At 41.9% G+C, this 22,757-nt stretch overlaps 1 protein-coding gene across 2 annotated transcripts; it reads left to right on the forward strand.

The window, feature by feature from the left end:
* The first annotated feature begins 1,747 nt into the window (after positions 1-1,747).
* pfkfb4b (6-phosphofructo-2-kinase/fructose-2,6-biphosphatase 4b) lies at positions 1,748-22,376 on the forward strand. 2 transcript variants are annotated; one of them, XM_076267322.1, is made up of 14 exons: positions 1,748-1,848; positions 13,908-14,024; positions 14,298-14,394; positions 14,512-14,578; positions 14,670-14,744; positions 14,850-14,906; positions 16,055-16,176; positions 16,439-16,646; positions 17,637-17,783; positions 17,868-17,972; positions 18,989-19,118; positions 19,764-19,826; positions 20,419-20,483; positions 21,016-22,376. In XM_076267322.1, exons 1-14 carry the CDS (start codon positions 1,800-1,802, stop codon positions 21,073-21,075), a joined length of 1,362 nt encoding a protein of 453 aa, XP_076123437.1. In that variant the 5' UTR covers positions 1,748-1,799; the 3' UTR covers positions 21,076-22,376. The 2 variants fall into 2 exon arrangements, with proteins under 2 accessions (XP_076123437.1, XP_076123436.1); XM_076267321.1 differs by lacking the exon at positions 1,748-1,848 and adding an exon at positions 7,603-7,928.
* The last annotated feature ends 381 nt before the right edge of the window (positions 22,377-22,757 follow it).

Consider the following 22,757-nt stretch of genomic DNA (forward strand, 5'->3'; position numbering starts at 1 on the left):
GAATGTGGGGATAATTAGGGGAAATCCTTGTCAGAATTACAAATAAGAATACTTGAAAATAACCCAGTTTTACTAAGACTCGTGGGCACAATGAGCAGTTTTATGAAATGATTACCTCTTGAACAAAGAAGGCACCTCTGTTTCCCTGGCTTCTTCACAGAGGTTTGCTAGCAGGATGTACAGGCACCTTGTGTCATTGCACAAATCAGCAGTGCAATCTGCAGAGAAAACCACAGACCTGCCTAAGAAAACTTCACAAATGCAAAAAGACAGGAGAGCGAGAAAGTGAAAGAGAGAGAAAGAGAGGGTGGGTGGGTGGGAGGGAGGGAGGGAGGGATATTCAGTGTGGAGATGCTGTAGTTCTAAAATAATCACCACTATCTTCAGAAAATAATGTCAGTATAATTTAGTGCAAACGCAGCAAAACATTCTGAAATCTATTCTATTCCCATTTTGTTTCATATTTCAGTTACCAACTATATAACGCCCATCTTTACTTGTGCGGTTCTGATTTGCAAAACTTGTTTTGTGTGTGTGTGTGTGTGTGTGTGTATTTGCATGTGTGTGCTTTATTATATTAATCTGCACAGTACTGTCAGCTGCTTTAGATAAAAGTATGTGGCAAGTCAATAAAAGTGCATTTTGGCCTACATAGGCTTTTCTAAATACCACAGTAGCATGGATGGGGTGGATGCAACGCAGCTACAACCATTTCCGTAGTCTTCGATCTTGGCTCTCACTTCCTCTGCTGTACCTTCCCCTTCATCCGGGCCGTTTCTTTATATATTTTTTTCACTTTCAGACCTTAATCATTAGGCCCCTCATGCATGAGCTACAAACTCAGTCGTTATGTGTAACAATGTTTCAGGATAAAAAAGAAAAACTGAGGCCAGGGCTGTGCCCTTGTGGCCTAGAGGACATACTGCCCCCTGGAGGTCATCTTGAGCTGGCTATCAGAGCTGCTTCCTGGGGCCTACCACTGAATGTTTTGACAGGTTATCATTTCATGCAGATAACAAATAAACATTTGATGATTTATTCTTTAAAATGTTTAGCCTACATAACAATACAGAATCATCTGTGAAATATTTGCCATGGCTTAGTATCTGTGATTGCCGATATAGGCCTATGCAGGAAGTTCGCCACCCACTTCATGCAAGCATGACATGATGCACGCGGAATATTTCCCCTTCACTTTCCACACACCCACACACACACACACACACACACACACACACACTCACTCACTCACACTTTAATATGGGGAAATTTCAGAAGTGCCTATTGTTGTGCAGGCTGATTGAATCATCATTTGGTCCCTGTCTAGTTCAAGAGGTCAAAAAAGTCACACTTCCATATAGAAAGGTCCGAGAAGATGCAGGCCTATTCTTCTAGATTAATTAAAAGGGCTGTAAGCAATGCCAGAGGCTGCTTTTGCATACCAGACACTTTTGCATTATATTTGAAGCATTGCAAATCATTATGCATTATTTGCTTTATATTTGAAGCACCTCCCTTCAGTGCTTCCTGACAAACAAATGGCATTGTTTTCATGAAGGTGAAGGTGAAGAACTTTTTTCCTAAGAGTGCAGATGAGTGGGATTACTCTGGTACAAGACGAAACACATCTGCCAAATCCCACTCGCAGCCTCATTAGTTAGATCCCCGCCTTCCAGACAGGCACATCACACGCTTCATCCTCTCCTCGTACGTGCGTTATCTGCGTGCAAGCGGCAGGCGCACATAGCGGTGGGAACTGGGAGCGCGGATCGTGAAGACCCCCTGTGCTAAAGGACAGGATGAGGGGCTCTGATTGCTCCCTGAACACACGCAACGAGTCTCAGAGAGGTAGGAAAAAACCCTCCAGAAAGTGTCGCCTTGGTGTCATTCATATAATTGTAAGAATGTGTCTGGCAGTTTATGCAAACGGTTTTCAATAGAGCATGCGACAAAACAGTTAGCTGAGGAAGTAAACAGATTAACACACATTAAGTTGCACTACAGCTTTCATGTTACCCATATGCATAAGCATAAGTTAATGTTTTAGCATTGCAAATCAAAACTTTGGGCGCACATAACTGTTATCGCCGGATAGTAGTTTCCGTTGTGATTAACTATTGAACATATTAAACCCAGTTAGCTGAAAGGCTAGCCATTATGTGACAAACGTGACATCATGATGGTCAACTGACATGGGCTGGTATATGCCAGACACAGCTATCATGCAAATAACGTCTGAGTAGAAAAAAAAGTGATCAGGAGCATAATGCCACTAAATATTAATTTCCCTTTATAGCATAAGGTGAATGGAAACCAGCCTGCTAACTAATATCCTATCCTCAGTCATTACTAGTCACGTATGTTATGTCATGCCAGTCTATTCTCCTAATATCAGAGAGATGCATCGTGTAGGCTAGCTGCTCGTGTGGCTGCTGAGTGCTAGTTAAACCAGCCTGTTGATGGGCTGCCATGCAGTGTAGGCTGCTAACGACAGCCTAACTGCGAATAGCTTGCATTTCATAAACAGTGGGGACTGAAGGATGTCCCCAACTAGAGTTGGAATCGATGCGAACATCCCCGACAGACCGCCTATCTCTGGTCCCCCGTTGTCTAAATACAGTGATGGAATTGCTAGTTTACACAAGGTGTTGCGAGGCAGAACTCTCTCGCTAGGCCTGTTGTTTTTAGGAAAGAGAATAAGGTGCGCCTGCCAGCTAATAGTACAGGCAAGAAAAAACTGTGTGATGATAATCAGAATGTACAGGTCGCTTTCCTCAGTTCCACTCTCCAGACTTGTCATGTTACAACATTAATGTACATGTAATATAGAACTTAAGTGTCAAATCAGTAAGTGAACAAATTAGAGTTAGTGTGTAGGGCGGATTAACAGTGTAAGCATATCACAACTGTTAATGTAAATCCATAATCCGCATGTGTGATGTGTGTGTGTGTGTGTGTGTGTGTGTGGGGGGGGGGGGGGGGGGGGGGGGGGACCTGAGGTGTTAAAAAAATTAAAATAAATAAAAATCAAGCTGCCAGGTCCCTGACAGTGATATTAATGGCAATATGTCTAGTCATGTTGGAGGAGTGTAACCCCCCCCCCCCCCCCCATGTGTAGTTAGTTATCTGTGTGAAAGTTCAGTCTGATGCACTCAATCCCATTTGTGGCTTACTGTGTGTATGTGTGTCTGGTAGTTACCATGGTTAACTCATGACAGACATTCACAGTCAGATGCCTGACATAACCGTTTAATAGGTGGTGTGTGTGTGCAATTGTATGTACGTGGTGTCTGTCTGTCACTCTCTCTGTCTGCCTGTCACATCCTAAATTATGCAAATATTTGCACTATTGTATGCTTGTGTGTGTGTGTCTGTGTTGGGAAGGGTAGGCCTACTACAGTATGTCTGTAACCATATAAGGAATATGTGGTGGGTGTTGATGTAGCCTATGTTGATATTAGTAGCAGAGTCCACAATCCTCCAACTATTTAGAAATTACAATTCACATATTCACAACACCCATCACATTGAGGCAAGATGATTGAGCAGTCAGTTATATAGGCAGTACTCACGTTTCCAAGTGTGAACAGAGAGAGAGAGAGAGAGAGAGAGAGAGAGAGAGAGAGAGACGGTATACATTGGAGGTTCGAATGAAATGCACTCTAATTATGTTGGTCATTGTGCTTTTTTTTTATACCAGAGAAATGTCCTTTCTCAGCCCAGTGCAAAGATAATCTGTCCATCAGAAATTAGTTGTTACATTGTTTACAGTTAAATTGGTGACCAGAATCCAGTAATAAAGCTAAGTTTAACTATAAGGGTTTAACTATAAGGGTAAATGTGTTTAAAACCTTAATACCTGCTGGCTAATGCCCATTGTGTATACGAGTCGACCCAGAGGTAGTCTATAGTGTCACTGGATATAGAAACAACATGCATTAGTTAGGCTAGTTCTATGGAGATAAGGAGAAGGGAGATAATCAGTGGACAGGGAAAGAGAGTGACTGTGATGTAGCAAAAATGTGGCGTTTTACATGGCAAGGAAGAGGAACACAACAATAGGATATTGATAGAGGATTTGCTTTTACATTGGAGCTTAAGGGAAGGAGATGTTCTCTTAATAATGTCCTAACCACTCCCTGAGTTCTTGTGTTGTTATATAATGCAATCTATTATCACGCAGTTCCACATTTCACATACTATATCGGATGCTTATACTGGCTCTAAGCTTACATTTATATCTGTTTCTCTGTGTGAATGTACTGTGGATCGGAGAGGAAAGCCACTAATCTCTTACCTTTATGAGACTGTGTGCTGTGGTGGTGTAATTTGAAAAGATGTACAGACGTGACAATGTAAATATAACAATTTAAGATATAAGATATGTAATCCCCCTGGTTCACCTAAACATTTTTATTTTAAGTGATCTAACAGTTTTGTATGACAGATATGTATCTTTCCATGCAGGCATGGCTCTTCCTCACAATTGTTCAATGATGAGAAGAATAAAAGTCATATTCAGAGATTTGGGAGAGATCATCTAAAATGTTACCCTGGAAATCCAGAGTTCTTGCGGGAGCACAATTTGAATTTGTTCAGCGAGTCACGCTGGTAATGAGTAGTGATGCTCATTACTTATGTTCCTTGTATTGTGGGGCACCAATCACATCGGTGTATCTGATATAGGCAGGCCAGGCGAGCTAAAGAGATGAGTGATAGTGTTATTCAATTGCGTCAAAGTCCAGAATCAGTCAGTAAACAATGGTCGTATAGTGTCTCAAATATCAACAGCCTCTTGTCAGAATGGCATCTTTAAAAACAAATAGCTTGCTGTTCTTATGAGTGGCCACATGGTGGTGATGTTTGGTTACTTTTTGAACCTCATCAGCACATGGGCATCTGTCTTAGGGGGGCTTCCGCTGAACCTGTAACTTGAGAAGTATAATAGGGCAAACAAGTGTTGTACTGTGTGTCAGTTAAGTGTCCATGGCCCATTTGGCCTGGGGAAAGATGCTGTTTCTTGCTTGGAAACTTGCCAGGGGGCAGAAGACACGATGCAGAGGATGCACATCCATGCCAGTGACAAACAAACCCTGTCACATTCCCTTTTATCTCTAACAACAATCTTACTTACTTACTTACTGCCCTTTATGCCTGTTGGCATGTAGGGCAGCAACAAATGATAGTGTTAATTTCCACTGTTGCTGTCTCCCTAGTGTGTGTGTGTGTGGGGGGGGGATATTGGTTGTCACCGGGATGCAGAGTTAGAGTTCAGTAAGGTGACAGCCGCAGGAAAGAAGCTTCCTTTGAACCTGTGGTTAGAACAGTCTTTGATGATGCTGCGCGCCTTACGCAAGCATCGCTTGTCCTGGAGGGGAGCAAGGAACCGGCGGTGTTGTGTTAGTTAGTTTTCACCACCCTCTGCTGTGCTTTTCGGTCATGGGCAGAGCAGTTGCCATACCAAACTGTGACACAGACACTAGTGCAGGGGTCTTCAACCTTTTTCAGCCCAAGGATCCCTTGAATGAGAGAGACACAGAGCATGCCCCCCCACACCCCATTTCCCTTTGTCTTGAATTGCACAAAATACACTGCAGAGTGGAGATAAAAGTCAACACACAAACACTCACATAAAATGTTGGTATAAGTATTAGCACTGCTGCTGGTCAGAAGTTATTTACAGATCACTGTTGATTTGTTCTTATCTCAGAACTGCAGATAGATGATTATGTGGGATCACAATGATCAAAACCATGCTGACAAGCACAGTACACAACATAGGCCATGTTGTTTTGCTATGGGCAGAAATAGTGTGTACTGTGATGTGTACTGGCACACAGTGACAGATCCCAGTAGGCCACAGCATCTATGGGCCGGTGAGCCAATGAAAAGAAATGTTACATTTTTACTTGTCCTGTCTGTCTCACTAGGCCTCCCAGCCAGTGGGAAGTGGCAGGGTGGCACTGCTGTTGGCCTATAATCAACAGTTGACATTGCAAATCTAGCCGCAAAGGTTTAAACAATCTTACAAATAATCTTACTTACTTACTGCCCTTTATGCCTGTTGGCATGTAGGGCAGCAACAAAGGATAGTGTGAATGTCCACTGTTGCTGTTTCCCTAACAAACCTTTTTTATGGTACTACTGGGTTGTTAGCTTTGTGCCCAGCCCCCAACCTGGAGGACCAGTGGATCGCTCTTTGTCAGGCCTCTACCCTTTGACCTGTCCAGCTTGGGTGACCCTGCCAGGAGACTCTGCTCCAGCTGGCATACTGTAGCTCTAGGGGTCTCTAAAGCACGCAAGCCCCCCGACCTCAACAAGGTCTCCATCCTGCAGGAAGTAAAAGCAATCACACAAAGATATACATACTACATACCGTATGCAGGAACAGAGTTATGTCAGTTGAGAACTAATTTTTCAAGCTTTTCACACCCTTGGCCTTGGGCAGAAACAACATCATCTTGACATGATGATGATCTGTGTTGATGTTCATTCACCATCAACCAGCTTGGTCTGTTGGTATTAGCCTGTTATTTTAGTCAGTGCTGTTTTGGAAACTTTGGTTACTTTAATGCAATAGCAAAAACTAACAATAAAATAGGCTAAGCTTAATATTTTGTGGGTACATTTTTATTTCAGTCATCTATCACATTTCATTTACATCTCTGACCTGTTCAAAATGATAGAGTTGTGTGTATAAACAAAGTTAGGATCACTGTGTTTTTCTGCTGTAGCCTATTCATGGCGGTGTATGCAGAAAGCAATACAGCAGAGAAACAAGGTTAAGTTATTTTTTCAAGTTGCCTACCCCGCCCCAATCTGCACCCTGCAGGCAGGGGCTTCTCACTTTCTTCACTTCTGGTTAAGCACAGGACGTTCACCACGAGCACTGTTGTTTACCATTCCTGTTCCCCGCGCTGAACACGCCTCTCCTGGAGAGTGCTCAATATACCATTGGTTGACCCGCTCCGTTTTAAACGCTCCCGATTGGCTAGGAACGCAGCGACATTCGCAGGCCATGTGTGTTGCATGTGAACAGCGGAATACCTATGTTTTTGAGTTTGGGACGTTCCCTTCTTTTTCTTACCTCCTGGGCCTCAGCTTTATGTTGCAACTGAGGTTGTGCGTGTCCTGAGTTATTACGGTATTTTTCAGAACGTTTACAGTGCAATAAGAAAAAAGTACAGGTTGCTTTTTACTGGCTCATTCGAAGTTATCTTCTATGAGACAGGCGAAGGCCTAATGGAGGATATGAGCACACCTGTGAAATATCATCAAGCCTCCTGGAGGTCCAACTTGTAACTTGTAGTAATACGTTTGTTATGAAACAGCTGTGGTTTGTAATTGTAGTTATTTAAATGATGAGATGTAAGTTTTGCCTTTAATCATAAAGGTTATTATGAACTTATTAAAAAATAAGGGAACAATTCGTTTTTCAGAATTGCTAAAACACTTATTGAAACCTTCTATCCCTTTCTCCAGTCTCAAACTGCATTCACAAAACCTCAGTCCACAGTTTTTGCACAAACAATCGCCTCAAAACAGTGTTAGGCCTGCTTGTGATCGAAATCAAACAATGTGATTGAAGTGTTCCCTTATTTTTTTCGAGCAACGTGTATGATGTAGCCTGTTGTACACAAAAATATTAGATGCGCATAACTTGCCGCAAGTACGGTAGTGATGTTTGTTGCTGCTCCTCAGCCGATATGACATATGCTCCCCGTAACCAGTAGCTTCAGTACCGCGCAGCTCGTGAAAGTGGGAAGACGCACCCTGTACAAGACATGGTTCTGCTGGCGGGATGATGACATCGTATGAAGACGAACCGATGGAAACATCACCTCGAGAACTCACTCAAAACCCCTTGCGGAAAATATGGATGCCATATAAAAACGGCTTACCCGAAAAGCACATAGCACAGAGAAAGGGTAAGCTTACACGTTCAGTTAACAAGGTCCTTTACCGGCCGGCAAATGCCGATGACACACGAGGCGTGCAAAGCAACGAGGATTGAACGGATGGTTTTAGCAGTTATATTTGTGCAATTTGAAAATATGTCCTTAACGTCTTCGTGCCACTAACGATGCTTACTAGGTGATAGGAATTGATGAAGCTGGTCGCCTGAATGGTTATCTGAAAAAGCTTGGTAGGACAGTGCACTGTAGGTTAACATTGCATCATTCTCCGTCTCAGGCCACCCGTAGTACATTCGTAGTCCAGGATAGATAAGGAACTTGCTGGTAACAGTGTTTATAATATGTATATGCTGTTTTGGAAGTCGTTCGTGTTTTTTTTTTTTTTTTTTTAATGGTTTTTTAATGTAGTGATGTCAACATGCCAATGTCATGGAATGCAAAGCGGTGGTGATGCGCAAACAGGCGTGTAGTCATTAATTTGACGCCGAAAACGCACCTTGCTGGTATAAATCGCAGTTCGCCTTCGGTCACTTCGTGAGACACGGCTCACATATGGGATACCTACACTAGATGTATGAGTCGACTTAAATGAATACATGTATTTCAACCACATGTCTGTTCCACGAAGTGACCACACGATAACCGAGGTTTCATAGAGATTGGACGTTTTCCGGTAGAAGACCTCATGGTCAAATTGGTCGTGTACATCTACAATGTTACAGTTCAAGATGATGACTATAATGTCAACGCCTAGTCTAATTAGAATATTTCTCATGGTAAGTCCTCACCGTTGTATGCCATCTGCCATTTCCGCATCACTGTAAAAAGTATGAGGAATGCCAAAAACGAGTAAGCTGTGCCAATGTATCAGCAGCAAAGTCCCACTGTGGAGCTAATGTATTAGATATGACCATCTCGCCTTTATTCGGTAATAATACACGTATATCTAGGGTGATACTAATGTTAAAATTGCCTTGGTATTGATACTGTTACGGATTGACTTTTTCAAATTGGATCACGTTTGTCAAATTGGATCAAGTTATGCCTGGTATCACCGTGCCATACCATGGTGTTCGGAAAGGTGCGTGCGTGTGTTTACTTTTAATTCTTTCTGTGACAAAAGAGGAGAGGGTGTCTAGACTACAATGAGTGTGTTGTCTCTGGCTGTTACCCCGTTGGTGCACCATTTCTTTCTGTCAGTCTTCTGTATTGCAAATGGGTAACTGATTTGGGGTCTGCAAAGCTGAAACTGCATTCTTCACCCTTTTCAGTTCCCTTGGTACTACTTACAGTTCCCTTGTTACATGCTTTGCTTGCCAGTTCCCTTGTTGCATAGTGCATACTTTACACTCTTATTAAAATGGAATGTTACGCTAACTTTTATAAATAAGAAAAGCAGTATTTTTATCCTCCTCCCAACTCTCCCCTGAGAGGTCTTCGTGGGCACGAGGAGGGAGGGGTCGGAGGAGAGCAGGGGAGGAGGTTATGGGGTGGAGTCCGACTGCTTTGTTTCCCCCCCTCATGCTGAATGGGGATTGGGCGATTACTCAACAGCCTAAGCAGGTCAGCACTGGCTGGCTGAGGGGGCAAGTGGGCGACTGGGGCCAGCTGGTTGTACAGTATAGGCGCCTAGTGGAGGGCTCTACAGTGCGCCCATTTCATGGCGTGCGAGTGCAAAAAGATATTTAGGCGCACTGGTGCGAATGACTTCTAACCATGTCAATGTTTGTCTACAAAATAAACTGCAACATCGAGAAACATTACTGGTGCAAACCATAAAATCACGTCGCGAATGCAGCATAAAAACTACACCTCCCATCAACGTTAGCAGTTTCGCGTTGTGACTCGCTAGTAGTCGCTTCTATCTAATCCAGGAGCGCGCAGAAAAAGCGGAAAGTTAGACTAGCCAGCCAAGATGCAAAGATTGAAGAAATTAGTTGTTCTATCCACCGAAGTCATCGGATATAGGAGGAACAGGATGAGATTCTGAGAATGCAGTGAGAGAAGGAAAGGTAACCTAACATGCCTTTTAGCCCAGTTGACGTATTGGCTGCAATATGCAAAATGTAGCGAACAGGCACAAAAGTAGCCTCCCATAATACTGGCATTTTATTCAAAGGTAGAACGCAACTGACAACTCCAGGCTTCCACGCATGCTTGTTTGTTTACACCGAATACAAGCTGAAGTGCAAAACGAAAGTAGGTCTAACGTTTGCCTACTGCCCCCATCAATGCAGATATTTCAAATAAAAAATAAAAGTATTTTATATATATATACATACAGTGTATATATATATATATATATCCTTGATTAGCCTATGTTGGGTTTTATGGAAGAACAAATGGACTGTTTTAGTAGTAGTATTAGGCAGTATGCAGTCAGATAGGTCACCATGGGCATATTTGGATTAGCTACAGATGGATTCACAAATAAATAAATTAGCCTACATTTGGCAGGATACTTGATATACAGGCTAAATGCAAATATGGCAATGCATTATATTATATTACATTAACAAAATGTAGGAAAATGGAACAGACTGCAAATAAAATAGGCACTGATCTTTAAAATCCTGTGTCCTGTAGCCTAAATGTTGTCAGTCATTCTTAATATTCGCAATTGGTGCACTGGCATGTTTAACTGTTAGCTGCAGTGTAATGTTAGATTATGTGTAAGTTAAGTACAGAACTGACTGTGCGCCCACATTTTTGTCTGTGCTCCTACATTTTTTAACTTGGGCGCACAAGTGCTCCTGGAATTTTTTTTTAGTGTAGAGCCCTGTAGTGGTGTCTTTTGTTACTGTGCCGTACATTTCTTCAAATATCTGTCCATACACTCTTCCCATAGGCCCTTAAAACCACGCCTTAATAGACCTAACCATAGTCGTTATGGGATTACCCCTGCTCTTCTTAATGAGGAATGTATAAGAATTTGCTGGGGTCTGATGCACGCATGTGTATTGACCAGGTAGTTCGTGATCTGGTTCACATTTAAACACTGCACGGATCCCTGAGGGGCGTCTGAGCGTAATTAAATTGGTGTCCCCGCAGGGAGGTCAGTGAGCGTTCAGCAGTGCTGAAGAAGCTGCACTGCACTGTCCCAGTAAAAAGGTTCATGAACTTGTCCGTGTGGGACCTGGCTGCTGGGAGTTTCTGTTTTATCATCTTTCTGATGGTAATAGATAGAACTCTAAGGTCACATACTGTACATTTTCCTGTCAGCTAGAATGTGCACAAATAGTTTCTCATTGTAACAGTTTCCTTTGGTCCAACAATGGACTGAAAAGGCTGTAGGTGGATTGGTATATACTCTAGGGCTGCAGCTATCGATTCTTTTTGTAATCGATTAATCTAGCACTTTTTTTTGCATTTTTAAACAACCAAAACAAATAATGCATAACGAAAATTACATGGCTGTAAAATGATCAAGCAATTGGCACAGAGGTATTTATTCTAACTCCAACATTTGGCTCCAAAACTAAGCCCATTTATTGCAATTTACCCATTTAGTGTTTATAAGTGCCAGTGCCAACAATTAAATAATGTTCAAAATGCTCTCTGTAAAATTGCAGCCTCTTGTGCATGACTTAGCTGGGTGAACAAAGCTGTCCATACTATGTTGTGAAGTGCTGGGAGGGAGAAGAGGGAAAGCAATTTAATGTATTAATATGCACAACAAGTTTCATGCTGTAATCTAGACTTGACATCAAAGTAAATATCTGTTTTATGTAGATTTCTACACCTGCAGCATTTACCATTAGGCTACTAACAAATAATGTTACCATTAGGCTACTAAAAAATAGCCTACCATTAGGCTACTAACAAATAATTTTACCATTAGGCTACTAAAAAAATATTTCTGGGTTGAGCCTATTTGCTATGGTAACCCAGCAACCTGTCTTGCAATTGAACGTGAATATGTTTACTACTTAAAAACATAAAAAGCTAAACATTATATCACGACATCGCTACAAATATGTGATTAAAATCAGCCAACATCAATGTAGGCCAGTGGTCCCCAAACTTTTTCTTCCGAGGGCCAGCTCACTATGCCTGGCTCTAAGAGAGGGCCAGAGACTCGGAGTATATCAGTAACCATAAATAGCTTAGTGCTGTGAACAACAACAGTCTAGTTGAATATTCCAATTCATTTAATCATAGGCTACTGCAATTTAATACCATTGTTAGCTGTGTTTATATTGCCATCATGCCATGTAAAATGTAGCTCAAATGAAATAATACTAATAAAAAGACTTTAGCATTCCCAAAAGTATATTTTATTTAAAATGTGTGGACTCTGAACTCTGTGTCTTTGCATACACAGCTCAAGTTGTGAACAAGCAATATCCTACAAATAATTTAAAGTTGTCAAACTATGAGTTTTATGAAATGCTGGCAAAAACATCTGGAATGACCACCATTCTAACTTTCACTCACCTGATGAGAACTTTGTGAATTTGGATGAACATTTGAACGAGTGAATAAGACCCAGAAATATGACTTGAATACTGTAGAAGTTAGTTAGTTATTAACAATTAATTGATAAACTTTTAGAATACTTTGATCACTGATGCAGTCAGCATAGGCCTCTTACATTGTTTGCATAGGCCTACATTTCATTCCGTTTTCGATGGTAAACGCGAAACAGCGCCAAAACAACCACCAATGGACAAAAAGAGTATTACACGTGTACTGTTAAGACTCGCCATAGAGAATGAATGGGGGAAATTACGGAAGTTATAGTTTGACATGTCGTACTCCCAAAGATTGTTAAGGGCGGTTCGGGCCAGATGCTATATACCACAGACATGTTTTGGGGGGCCACCCAAAATGAGGTGGCGGGCCGTAGTTTGGGGACCACTGATGTAGGCTATAGGCTACGTAGATAGATGATAGATAGGCTAGATAGATTGATAGATAGGCCTAGCCTACTTTATTGACGCTTGGTGAAACAGCATGGAGTGCATGTTTTTGGTTCAGATGCTTGTTCTTTTTCTTTTTTGAGTATGTAATGTTCCCAAAACTTTACTTGAAAACTTTAGACATTCTCTGCCATTTATGGACATCTTGACTCCGCCATCGCGCCAGCTAATTCAAAACATAATCTATGATTCAGAATGTATCACGATTCACGCGCTAGTGGTGTGCTTCCCGAACAACGGTCCGTGTGGAACAATCAAATCCCTGCGCGTATAGTGTGCGTCATAGGAATTAAACGAGGCTTCGAGGCAGGGTTTTTGCCTCGAGTAATTTTTGTAATCGAGTTATTCGAGTAACTCGATGAATCGTTTCAGCCCTAGTATACTCGTATGTAAAGAATACATAATTCTTTCCTGGTCAGTTTTTTGTGACAGCTGCATATTGTTATTACATTACATTACATTTACATTACATTTGGCTGATGTATATTGTCTGGCTTACCATGAGGATGAATATGGCAGTCATTTTTAACCATGGTTTGACTGAAATGTTTATAATGCGTGAAGTTACTCTGCTACAACAGGGAAAGTGGAATGGATTTGGTTGTAGCTTTGTTGTCATTCAACGATTTTGCATGAGTTGTCAGTGTTTGTGTCGGGGTTTTTTTACGTTGGCTGGGGCTGTTCCTCAGTAGTCACTAGCCATTGGCCTTTCCATGTGTCCGGCTGCATTCTTTCCTTTTTGGGAAGGCACAAAGATCGCATTCATGTCTGGCAGCTCCACTCTTTCGCAGCAGTTGTCTTTCATGTCCCGTTTCACACTCTCCTTCTCTTTTCTCGTCTTCAGTGCGTCACTAACATCTCGGTCCCTCCATATTATCTCTCATGGACTTCATCCTTGTTTCGCTCTGATGTCCGTTTCTCTTCCTCTCTGCCGTCATGTGATCACCATGGTGACTTAGTGACTGTGGTCATGTGAAGTGCCTGCTGATTGCTTACAAATAGAGGGTGGAGTTGCTGGTCGCTAAGTTAAACATTCCCTCTCTGTGTCTCTGTCTGTCTGGTTTCCCAGTATGTATGACCAACTGTCCCACCCTTATTGTGATGGTGGGCTTGCCAGCCCGAGGTAAAACCTACATCTCAAAGAAGCTCACCCGCTATCTCAACTGGATCGGTGTTCCCACCAAAGGTATCACCAAGCTACACACACACACACACACACACACACACACACACACACACACTCAAGCAACCACTCATACACAGTCCTACTGTATGTACCCTCTTTTTCATTGTAAATTGTAAACTTTTTCAGTGTAAACACCAATCCATATACATCAACAAATAAAGAGTATACAAATACACACCTCTTCATTCTACAATGGAAATTCCGCTTAAGGATCCTCAGTGTATATTGCTACTGTTCTCAAGGTGTGTGTGTGTCTGTGTGTGTGTGTTTCAGAATTTAATGTGGGGCAGTACCGCAGAGAATGTGTAAAGATTTACAAGAACTTTGAGTTCTTCCGTCCAGACAATGAGGAGGGACTAAAGATCCGCAGGTGGGCCTTTGTGTGTCTTTCTGTTGACGCGAGATGGTTCTTGCATGTGTGTGTGTTTTTCTTTTTTCCTATTGGCTGTTTTGTTTAATGAAAACTGGTTTGCTCGACTATTCACAGGCAGTGTGCACTGACCGCGCTGAATGATGTCCGAGAGTATCTGGGGGTGGAGGGAGGTCAAGTGGCGGTAAGTTGTTATGGTAGCTGGGCAGGCAGTGCAGCGAAGAGAGGTTTTACTATTCATTATTGATGAACTATGAAATGCTTTTCTCCACCAGGTGTTTGATGCCACCAATACCACGCGGGACAGGAGACACACCATCATGAAATTTGCAGAGCAGAATGACTATAAGGTATTGTGCTACATTTACCACTTTTAAAACTCTTGTCACTTTACAATTTTGTATGTATTTGTGTATGGCTGTTGGTATAACATTTTCATCTCTTTTTTCCTCCAGGTGTTTTTTGTTGAATCGGTATGTGAGGACCCTAATGTTATTGCAGAGAACATTGTGGTGAGTCATTTATTAAATAATTAAGTCAGGGATACTCTTTAATAATTTCTCATCAATAAAATATAGCCTCTGCGTTCATAGATATGTTGTGTTTATGCGTGTGCATGTACATGCGTGTGAGTGTGTATGTGTTTTTGTGTATGTATATATGTGTGCATGCGTGTGAGTCTGTATGTGTGTTTGTGTATGTATATATGTATGTGCATGCGTAGCCTAGTTGTTGTACTCCCTTCATGAATGCCAGTCGGTGCCAAGGGGGCAGGCGAATTCCCGGAAGTAGAAGCATCGATGTAGCGGTGGTTATCAACTCTCTGCTAACCCCATAGAACGCCCATCCATTTTAGGATTTTTTTGAACTCCCATAACTTCATATAACATATATCATGTGCCGATATTTTAGCTTCTGTGTTATCTACATAAACAATAAAAGGCAAAACAAGACTCGACTACCTCGTACGTAACGTTAGGTTCCCGTAAGAAGAATGTTTAGCATGTCCGGTTGAAGGGAAGCTAACGCACTGAAGGGAGATAACCGTATTGTTTGGATAAGAAGCGTAGTCCAGCCAGCACGGAAACTTGTGAACAAAGCTATGTAGCCTACAATAGCATTGTAACCTATGTTAAGGTAAAGCATAGAGGCAAGTAAACCTAATGGAAAAACAGTAGTTTTACCGTTAGGTAGTCTAACAATAATCATTTCAGAGGTTTTCGATGGATTGACGTAGGTCAGAAAAGTGGAAAGAAGATTAGCCTCAAGGCTATAACTTTTTTGTTTTGTTTTACCATGACTGTTTTTGAAGATTATCATGTGTGGTAGTTTCAACATTAACACGACTTGATATCACTTGTGAGGATGATATTAATAATAATACATAAATAAATGTTTAACTTTGATGACTTTGAAGGCGAAGGAAGTGTGAGAAGAATTTCTGTGTAGCCTATCTATCATATGAGTTACAAGATTCAGTTCGATGGCTAACGTCACGAAGTTAAGTGCCAGTCTGCGCAGTACTGGGGGGACCAACTGAAAAATGACTCAGTACCCTCCCATTGAGAACGACGGAGTCTGTTCGTCCATTTCTTTTACTGTCTATGGTCGGTGCGCAGGAGGTACTTCCTGTTTTGTGACTTCCTCTTCCTGTGTGCAGCAAGTTAAACTGGGTAGTCCTGACTACATTGACTGCAGCACAGAAGAAGCCATTGAGGACTTCATGAAGAGGATCAAGTGCTACGAAAATTCCTACCAGCCCCTTAATGAAGTTTTGGACAGGTAAGAAAAGAGCCTCCTGAGACCATTCTGCACATTTTGGAAGTGATGAAATTTGTACTGCATGAATGTTCTGAAATTCAACCCTATGAACTGAACATTTTTGTCACCGGGTACAACTACGAGAAAAGATATCAGAGATTGATGTCTTATCTTTTTCATACTGTAGGTATTTTTAGGTATTTTTTAGGTATTTAGGTATTTTAGGTATTTCTAAAACCCAGTATCACATACAGTTCTAAGTTCTAAAGCGTTCTGTTGCCAGGGCGTTGTCATACATTAAGATTATGGATGTGGGTCAGCGGTACATGGTGAACCGAGTCCAGGACCACATCCAGAGTCGCATTGTGTACTACCTGATGAACATCCACATCACGCCGCGCTCCATCTACCTGTGCCGGCACGGGGAGAGTGACCTCAACATCAAGGGCCGCATCGGGGGAGACTCAGGGCTGTCCACGCGAGGGAAAGAGGTACGAGGTGCCATGTTAGCCACCACCACCACCACCAGTGTAGTAGCTTTGTTTTTAATTAGCAGTGTAAGTGACTTGCTCCCTTGACCACCTCAATTTTCCGTTTTTGCCAAAGATGCAACCTGTTTTGTGAAGGACCAGATATCCATTACACTCAATACAGCAATCACTGAACGTTTGCAGTGCTTATAGAAATTGTATTGGCAATGATAACAGTGGCCATAGGCATCATGTTTTTGTGTTGTCTGTATGTCTGGCCACCCTGTTCTTGTGAATGCGATAACTCAAGAACACCTCCATTTACATGGATCAAATTTGGTATCGGGGATGTAACGGTAAACCGCAATAAAATTTTCGTAGGCAAAGTGAAACTAACTTCACCGTGGTATCAATGTCAACGACAAAACAGTTATACACAGTTAATTGCTTTCACTATTGACTGACAATGGGTTACCATTGAAAACATAGCCTGAAAAAAGCAACACTTTCCCCAATAATGTTCGAATGACTGAATAAAAAACCTAAGGACATGTATCCTGCAGAGGAGCTGCTGCTTACATCTCGTGACAGTGCGTCTTCAGCTGTGTTTCATATGCGCATTTTGCCATAGACCAGTTTTTTCTTGGTCAGTGGCATAATGCTCTTTAGATAGTGTAAGATAACAATTTTTAGATAATGCGCCAGACCACACCCCTGAGCGCATCGTGTAATAAAAGAGAAGAGCATGGCGAAAAACTTGAGTGCATGATAGGAATACGTTTTGCGTCGGGGATAATAAAACGCTTTGCGCCAGGTTTTGCGTCGCAAAAATACAGCCCTACATCTCTCAACAGTGCCTTGAGGCACGTGCTTAAAATTTAGTAGAGTGTTTACTTAGATGAACTGAATACATTTTGGGGGTCAAAGTCCAAGGTCACTGTGAACCCATGTTTCACCACTTGCACCACTGCAACATGGTAATTGTAGTTCATTTAGTTTTTCTCTCATTAGTTTGCCCAGTGTCTGGGCAGCTTCATCCAGGAGCAGAACATCAAAGACCTGAAGGTGTGGACCAGTCAGATGAAGAGGACTATCCAAACGGCAGAAGCCCTGAGCGTCCCCTACGAGCAGTGGAAGGCCCTAAACGAGATTGATGCTGTACGTCCTGACCATCAACACTGAGTTTGTGTTGGTAATAAAATTAAATGAATCTCTCTTGATGAATCTATCTTTCTGCAACAGGGAGTTTGTGAGGAGATGATGTATGAGGAGATTCAGGACCACTATCCTCTGGAGTTTGCCCTGCGAGACCAGGACAAGTATCGTTACCGATATCCTAAAGGAGAGGTAAGAGCTCGATTCTCTCTTCTCATTTACACACAAAGAGCAGAGAGAAGGTAGCAGTATCAAAACAAGTTGCCGTGGTGACTGAATCACTTCTGGAATTTGTTTTTGCTATGGAGGGGAAATCAGAATGGAATGTTAGGTGGGATGCGGTCTCATCTTTTATGCTTTTGTTGTGGGAATCTTGGCCCCTGCCAAACTGTTGTGTTTGTGTGCAAAAATAATTACTCCAGAGGCCAGACGATGTTCAGCCATAAAAACAAAAACACACTGGCGCCTAAGTCATGGCAAGGTAAACATGCCATTTAAAAGCCTTAATTAAAGGGCCAGATTTTTTCTCACGCTCGTTTGCATCAGATTCGCATCACGTCTGTATTTACATACCTGCTCAGCCACGCTAACTCAGGACCATGGGGATGCGTGTGAAAATGTTTACATGCTATATTAGCACATTTGCACAACCCCTCCCTCCCTCCTGGACTGTGGCCGTACTTGATGCTTATACTCAATACTTTACCAATGGCTGTAACCCTTTTACCTCAACCTATTCTTGCACTGACATAGTTTTGTTATGTTATCTTGTCTACATTATACATTATTCTCTTATATGTCCATACTACTATCCCCACCCTTTCAACTGTATATTGCATCTTGCTTGTGTCTGTTGAGGGGTCCACGACCATGGCACCCTTGACAGGGACAACAAGGAAGCGGTCATCCTCAGCTGCACACTGAATAACAGGCTCAGTCCCTGCCCTGTCATGCTTGATCATCCTTAAGCACACTATGTTGATATTTGATTTAGTTTATTTAGTATTTAGTATTTTACTATCATGTGTATCTTCTACTGTCTCTATTGTACAGTGGATTTTTTTTTATATGTATATTGCTTTTTCTGCTGTAAGTGCATGTTGTGTGTGATGTCTGTATGCTACTGAGACCTTGGATTTCCCCTTGGGGATCAATAAAGTATCTATCTATCTATCTGTAAATGTTTTATTTTCTGTTTTATTCTGCAGTCTTATGAGGACCTAGTCCAGCGCCTGGAGCCTGTGATCATGGAACTGGAGCGTCAGGAGAATGTTCTGGTCGTCTGTCACCAGGCTGTCATGCGCTGCCTACTGGCATACTTTCTGGACAAGAGTGCAGGTGTGTCTTCATACACTGAAGCAGGGGCATTGGACATAAGTAAATAAAGACTGAGTTGGTCAATGGGCCTATACTATAGAGCTAGTTCAACATTAGTTAGTTTGAGAAACCATAACTGCAGTCAACAGTAGGCGATGCCACGTAGTGGTGATCAATTTGTTATGTCAACTCAGGTTTTCCTAAACTAGCTGTGAGCCCGTTGACATGAAAAGGGCGGTGTTGGATTTTATTGGTACCAGGTGACGAATCAAAGACGTAGAGAGGCCTGTTTCCACACATTTCACTCGAGGAACAAACCATAATCCTCAACAGGAATTTAAATCTATTTTACAGACTAAAACACAGTTGCTTCTAGAGCTTTGAAGGAAGCCGGTGAAAAATGGTAAAGAATTTCAAAAAGGATTGATGGGTCAGTAGGGGTAGCATTTCGATCAATTTCAAATATAACTTGCCCTAGTCATGGAGATACACTCTGGTTAAAAATACACCACTATTTTGACACTTCAAACCCAGGGTTTAACCTGAAGTTCCCTCACTCACCCAAAGCCCTGCTGCGTAGTATAGGCCCAAGATGTGCTTCACTTCACAGATTAGTGTTTAATTAGCCAGTAATGATTTTTATGTCTGTTTTTAATCCCCTTCTAGATGAGCTTCCTTATCTGAAGTGCCCTCTCCACACAGTGCTGAAGCTTACTCCAGTGGCTTATGGTGAGACACACACACACAAACAAACAAAAACACGTACGTACGCATGCATGCATATCTAGGACTGCATCAGTCTGCCACAAAGCTGGACAATAAAGTTTGATGGGCAAATTTTAAGTATGGTCATTCGATTCTAACCACCCATATATTTCCAGATATTGTGGCTTGATTGCCATTATAACTGTAGAGAACCACCATGAAATATAGGCTTGTCTTGGCATCACATGCCCTGTAATCATACCTAAGTCACTGATTGTGTAAGAAACACTCCCTCTTGAACGGAAAATGAACCTTAGTCTTAATACCTTGCGCAAAGCAGCCCTCTAGTGGTGCTAATAGGGCTACATTTGTTTAAATCAGGGAGTGCAACACAGGTATGTTTCTTATGTATGTTATACATTTTATATATTATGTTTCTCATATGTTGCATCATAGAGGTGTTTCACCAGAGGAAGACTAATCACTGAGTGTTTTGTTTACACTACTTTTAAACTGAGTTTGGAGTTTGTGTTACAGCAGACTTGCAACTTCAGATTCGTGTTCAATGGACATGTAACCCCACACTATTCTTAAAGCGCTCTGTGCTTTTCTGCAGGTTGTAAAGTGGAGTCCATCTTTCTCAACGTGGAGGCAGTGAACACCCACAGGGATAGGCCAGAGGTGAGTTCACCTGCAGCCTCGCAGGGCTGGTCATTTACACAGGATGTGGACAGGGCTTAGGCGGGCAGTTTGCCAGCGGCAGCGGCAAACGTAACGCAATGCTGCAGACCAAATTAAGTATTATCTTGTTCCTAAGCAACACAAACGATTTGTCAATTGAATACGCTCGCATTGCGCTTTGAAAGTTGAACCAAGTCCAACGCTCAGCTTGTTCAATGCTAGCGTTACGCCAGCGTTGCCACTGTTCCGCTGCCGAACCATAGAGAACAAGGAAACCTGCCGCTTGCCGCTGGCTATTGTGATCCCTGCCTTAAAGTGTTTAGGCATGGGCTGGGCCGGGCCATTTTACAATTGAAAACTGGCAATATCCCTACAGGCCTGTGACATCTTAATAACTTAAGGCACAGACGTTTTCTTTATTTTTTAAAGCCCTGTGTGTAACATTCAGAGGAGTTTATCAGGTCATTTATATCCCCTGTCCATCCTCCAACGTCTTTGCGATTGTTGACTGTCTTCTCTTTACTCCCAACAGAATGTAAATATCTCCCGCCTGGCAGAGGAAGCCTTGCTCACAGTCCCCGCCCATCAGTGAAACTGAGCATGTGCAGACAGGGCACCTATTTGTCCCCATGGCAACACTCCATAAAGGGCTGATGATTTGTCTTCATTAGTAACTGTTTTTGTTTGTTACGCCACCATTAGCGCTCTATGATTTGGGAACATAGAGCAGTTATTTACAACTCTAAGGGTTTTTTCCTTTGTATATCTTTTATTTCTATGTAGATTGTAACATTCCATTCTTCTCGTTGCAGTGTCAGAATAGATGACTGGAATCCAGTTAAATCAGTGGCAATCAACCCTGCAATCTGTGTGTGTGTGTGTGTGTGTGTGTGAGAGAGAGAGAGAGAGAGCGCGCGCATCATACATTAAACATTCTTCTGCAAAATAAGCTTGACTAAACTGTGAATGTGAAGCATATGACATTAACTTTTATTTTCTACATGACTTTTTGTAAAGTAGAAACATAATAGATTCTTCTTCAGGCTTGAAGTTTGACCTTTGACTTGGGTCACTTTGTATATTTTCTAGAGCCTCCAATGTTCTTAGCTTGTGGTTGAGATTTCATTCAAGTACCATCTTTTGAAAAGCATTATTTGCATGCAACCTGTGAACGCACATTTATCGTTTTGGTGCAAACTGAAAGAGAAGAGCCAAAAATGAAAAGAACATGTTTACGGATAATTAACGGTAGAGAAAACCTAGCTGTGCTGGTAAACGAAGCTGGAAAACGTTTCAATGAATTTGCACGTTTTTACGTTTCTATTTTACTGCAATCAGTGCACACTAAAGAATAATTCAATTCCTGATTTTAGTTTTTCTTATTGTACTTGGTGGTACATGGTTAAAGTGGTCTTTCTTGATTTTCATACCTCTCAGTATGGTCAGTAAGTACATATAACATTTGCCCCTAAACTATGTCTGCCTTGAGCTGCAATATATTGCATAACCATACATTTATTGTACATTATACGTAGGAATAGTGTACATTTATTGTACATTATACGTAGGTTAAGGAATAGTGTTTTTGTTTGTTTTCCTGCTGTTACTTCAAATGGCAATAAAAAAGTGCAGCCTTTATTCCTTGATAAAGCTTTCGCTCATCTCATGGTTTCCCTGACCGGAGACATCTGAATCACAGACTAAGCTAAACTTGATTATCCTCATTGTAGCTGGCACGCACAAAAAAGTCAAGTCCGTCGATTCATTATGGTGTTATTGTGTTGATCAATGCATGCTGTACCATGAGTGGACTATAATGCCGTGTTGATCATGATCAGTCTTTGAAATTCATGTGTCACTGCAGGACAATAAACCATTTCCTATAAAACCAAACAGAGTCGTTTCTTGGGTCTATGAAACGTTATAAATTCAATTATTTTTCAGGTGTTATTAAAGCAACATAAAATAACTTGAACTCATTTGGATGCCACACTGACTTACAGTACAACGAGATGGAGTCTGATATTGCGGATCAATGCATGTCCAAAATGCCTGGTATGGCACTTTTTTTAATATTTGCGACAGCGGAGGGAGTGACAGGAAGCCTGGGGACAGAGAGATGGGATGGGACCAGGAAGTGACGCGGGTGGACTCGGACCCGGGTCACCGTCCCCATGGGGAATATGGGATGGGCGTTATAACCAGTTGAGCAGCAATGCCCCGGGTATGCCGCTATTTAACCTTGCGCTTAAGAGCATGACCCTTTCCGTCAGG

Source organism: Alosa pseudoharengus, unplaced genomic scaffold, assembly GCF_046254945.1.
Source record: "Alosa pseudoharengus isolate Yale_2024_CS ecotype anadromous, Long Island Sound unplaced genomic scaffold, YU_APseudo_1.1 YU_APseudo_1.1_scf_5, whole genome shotgun sequence".
Taxonomy (NCBI): Eukaryota; Metazoa; Chordata; class Actinopteri; order Clupeiformes; family Clupeidae; genus Alosa; species Alosa pseudoharengus.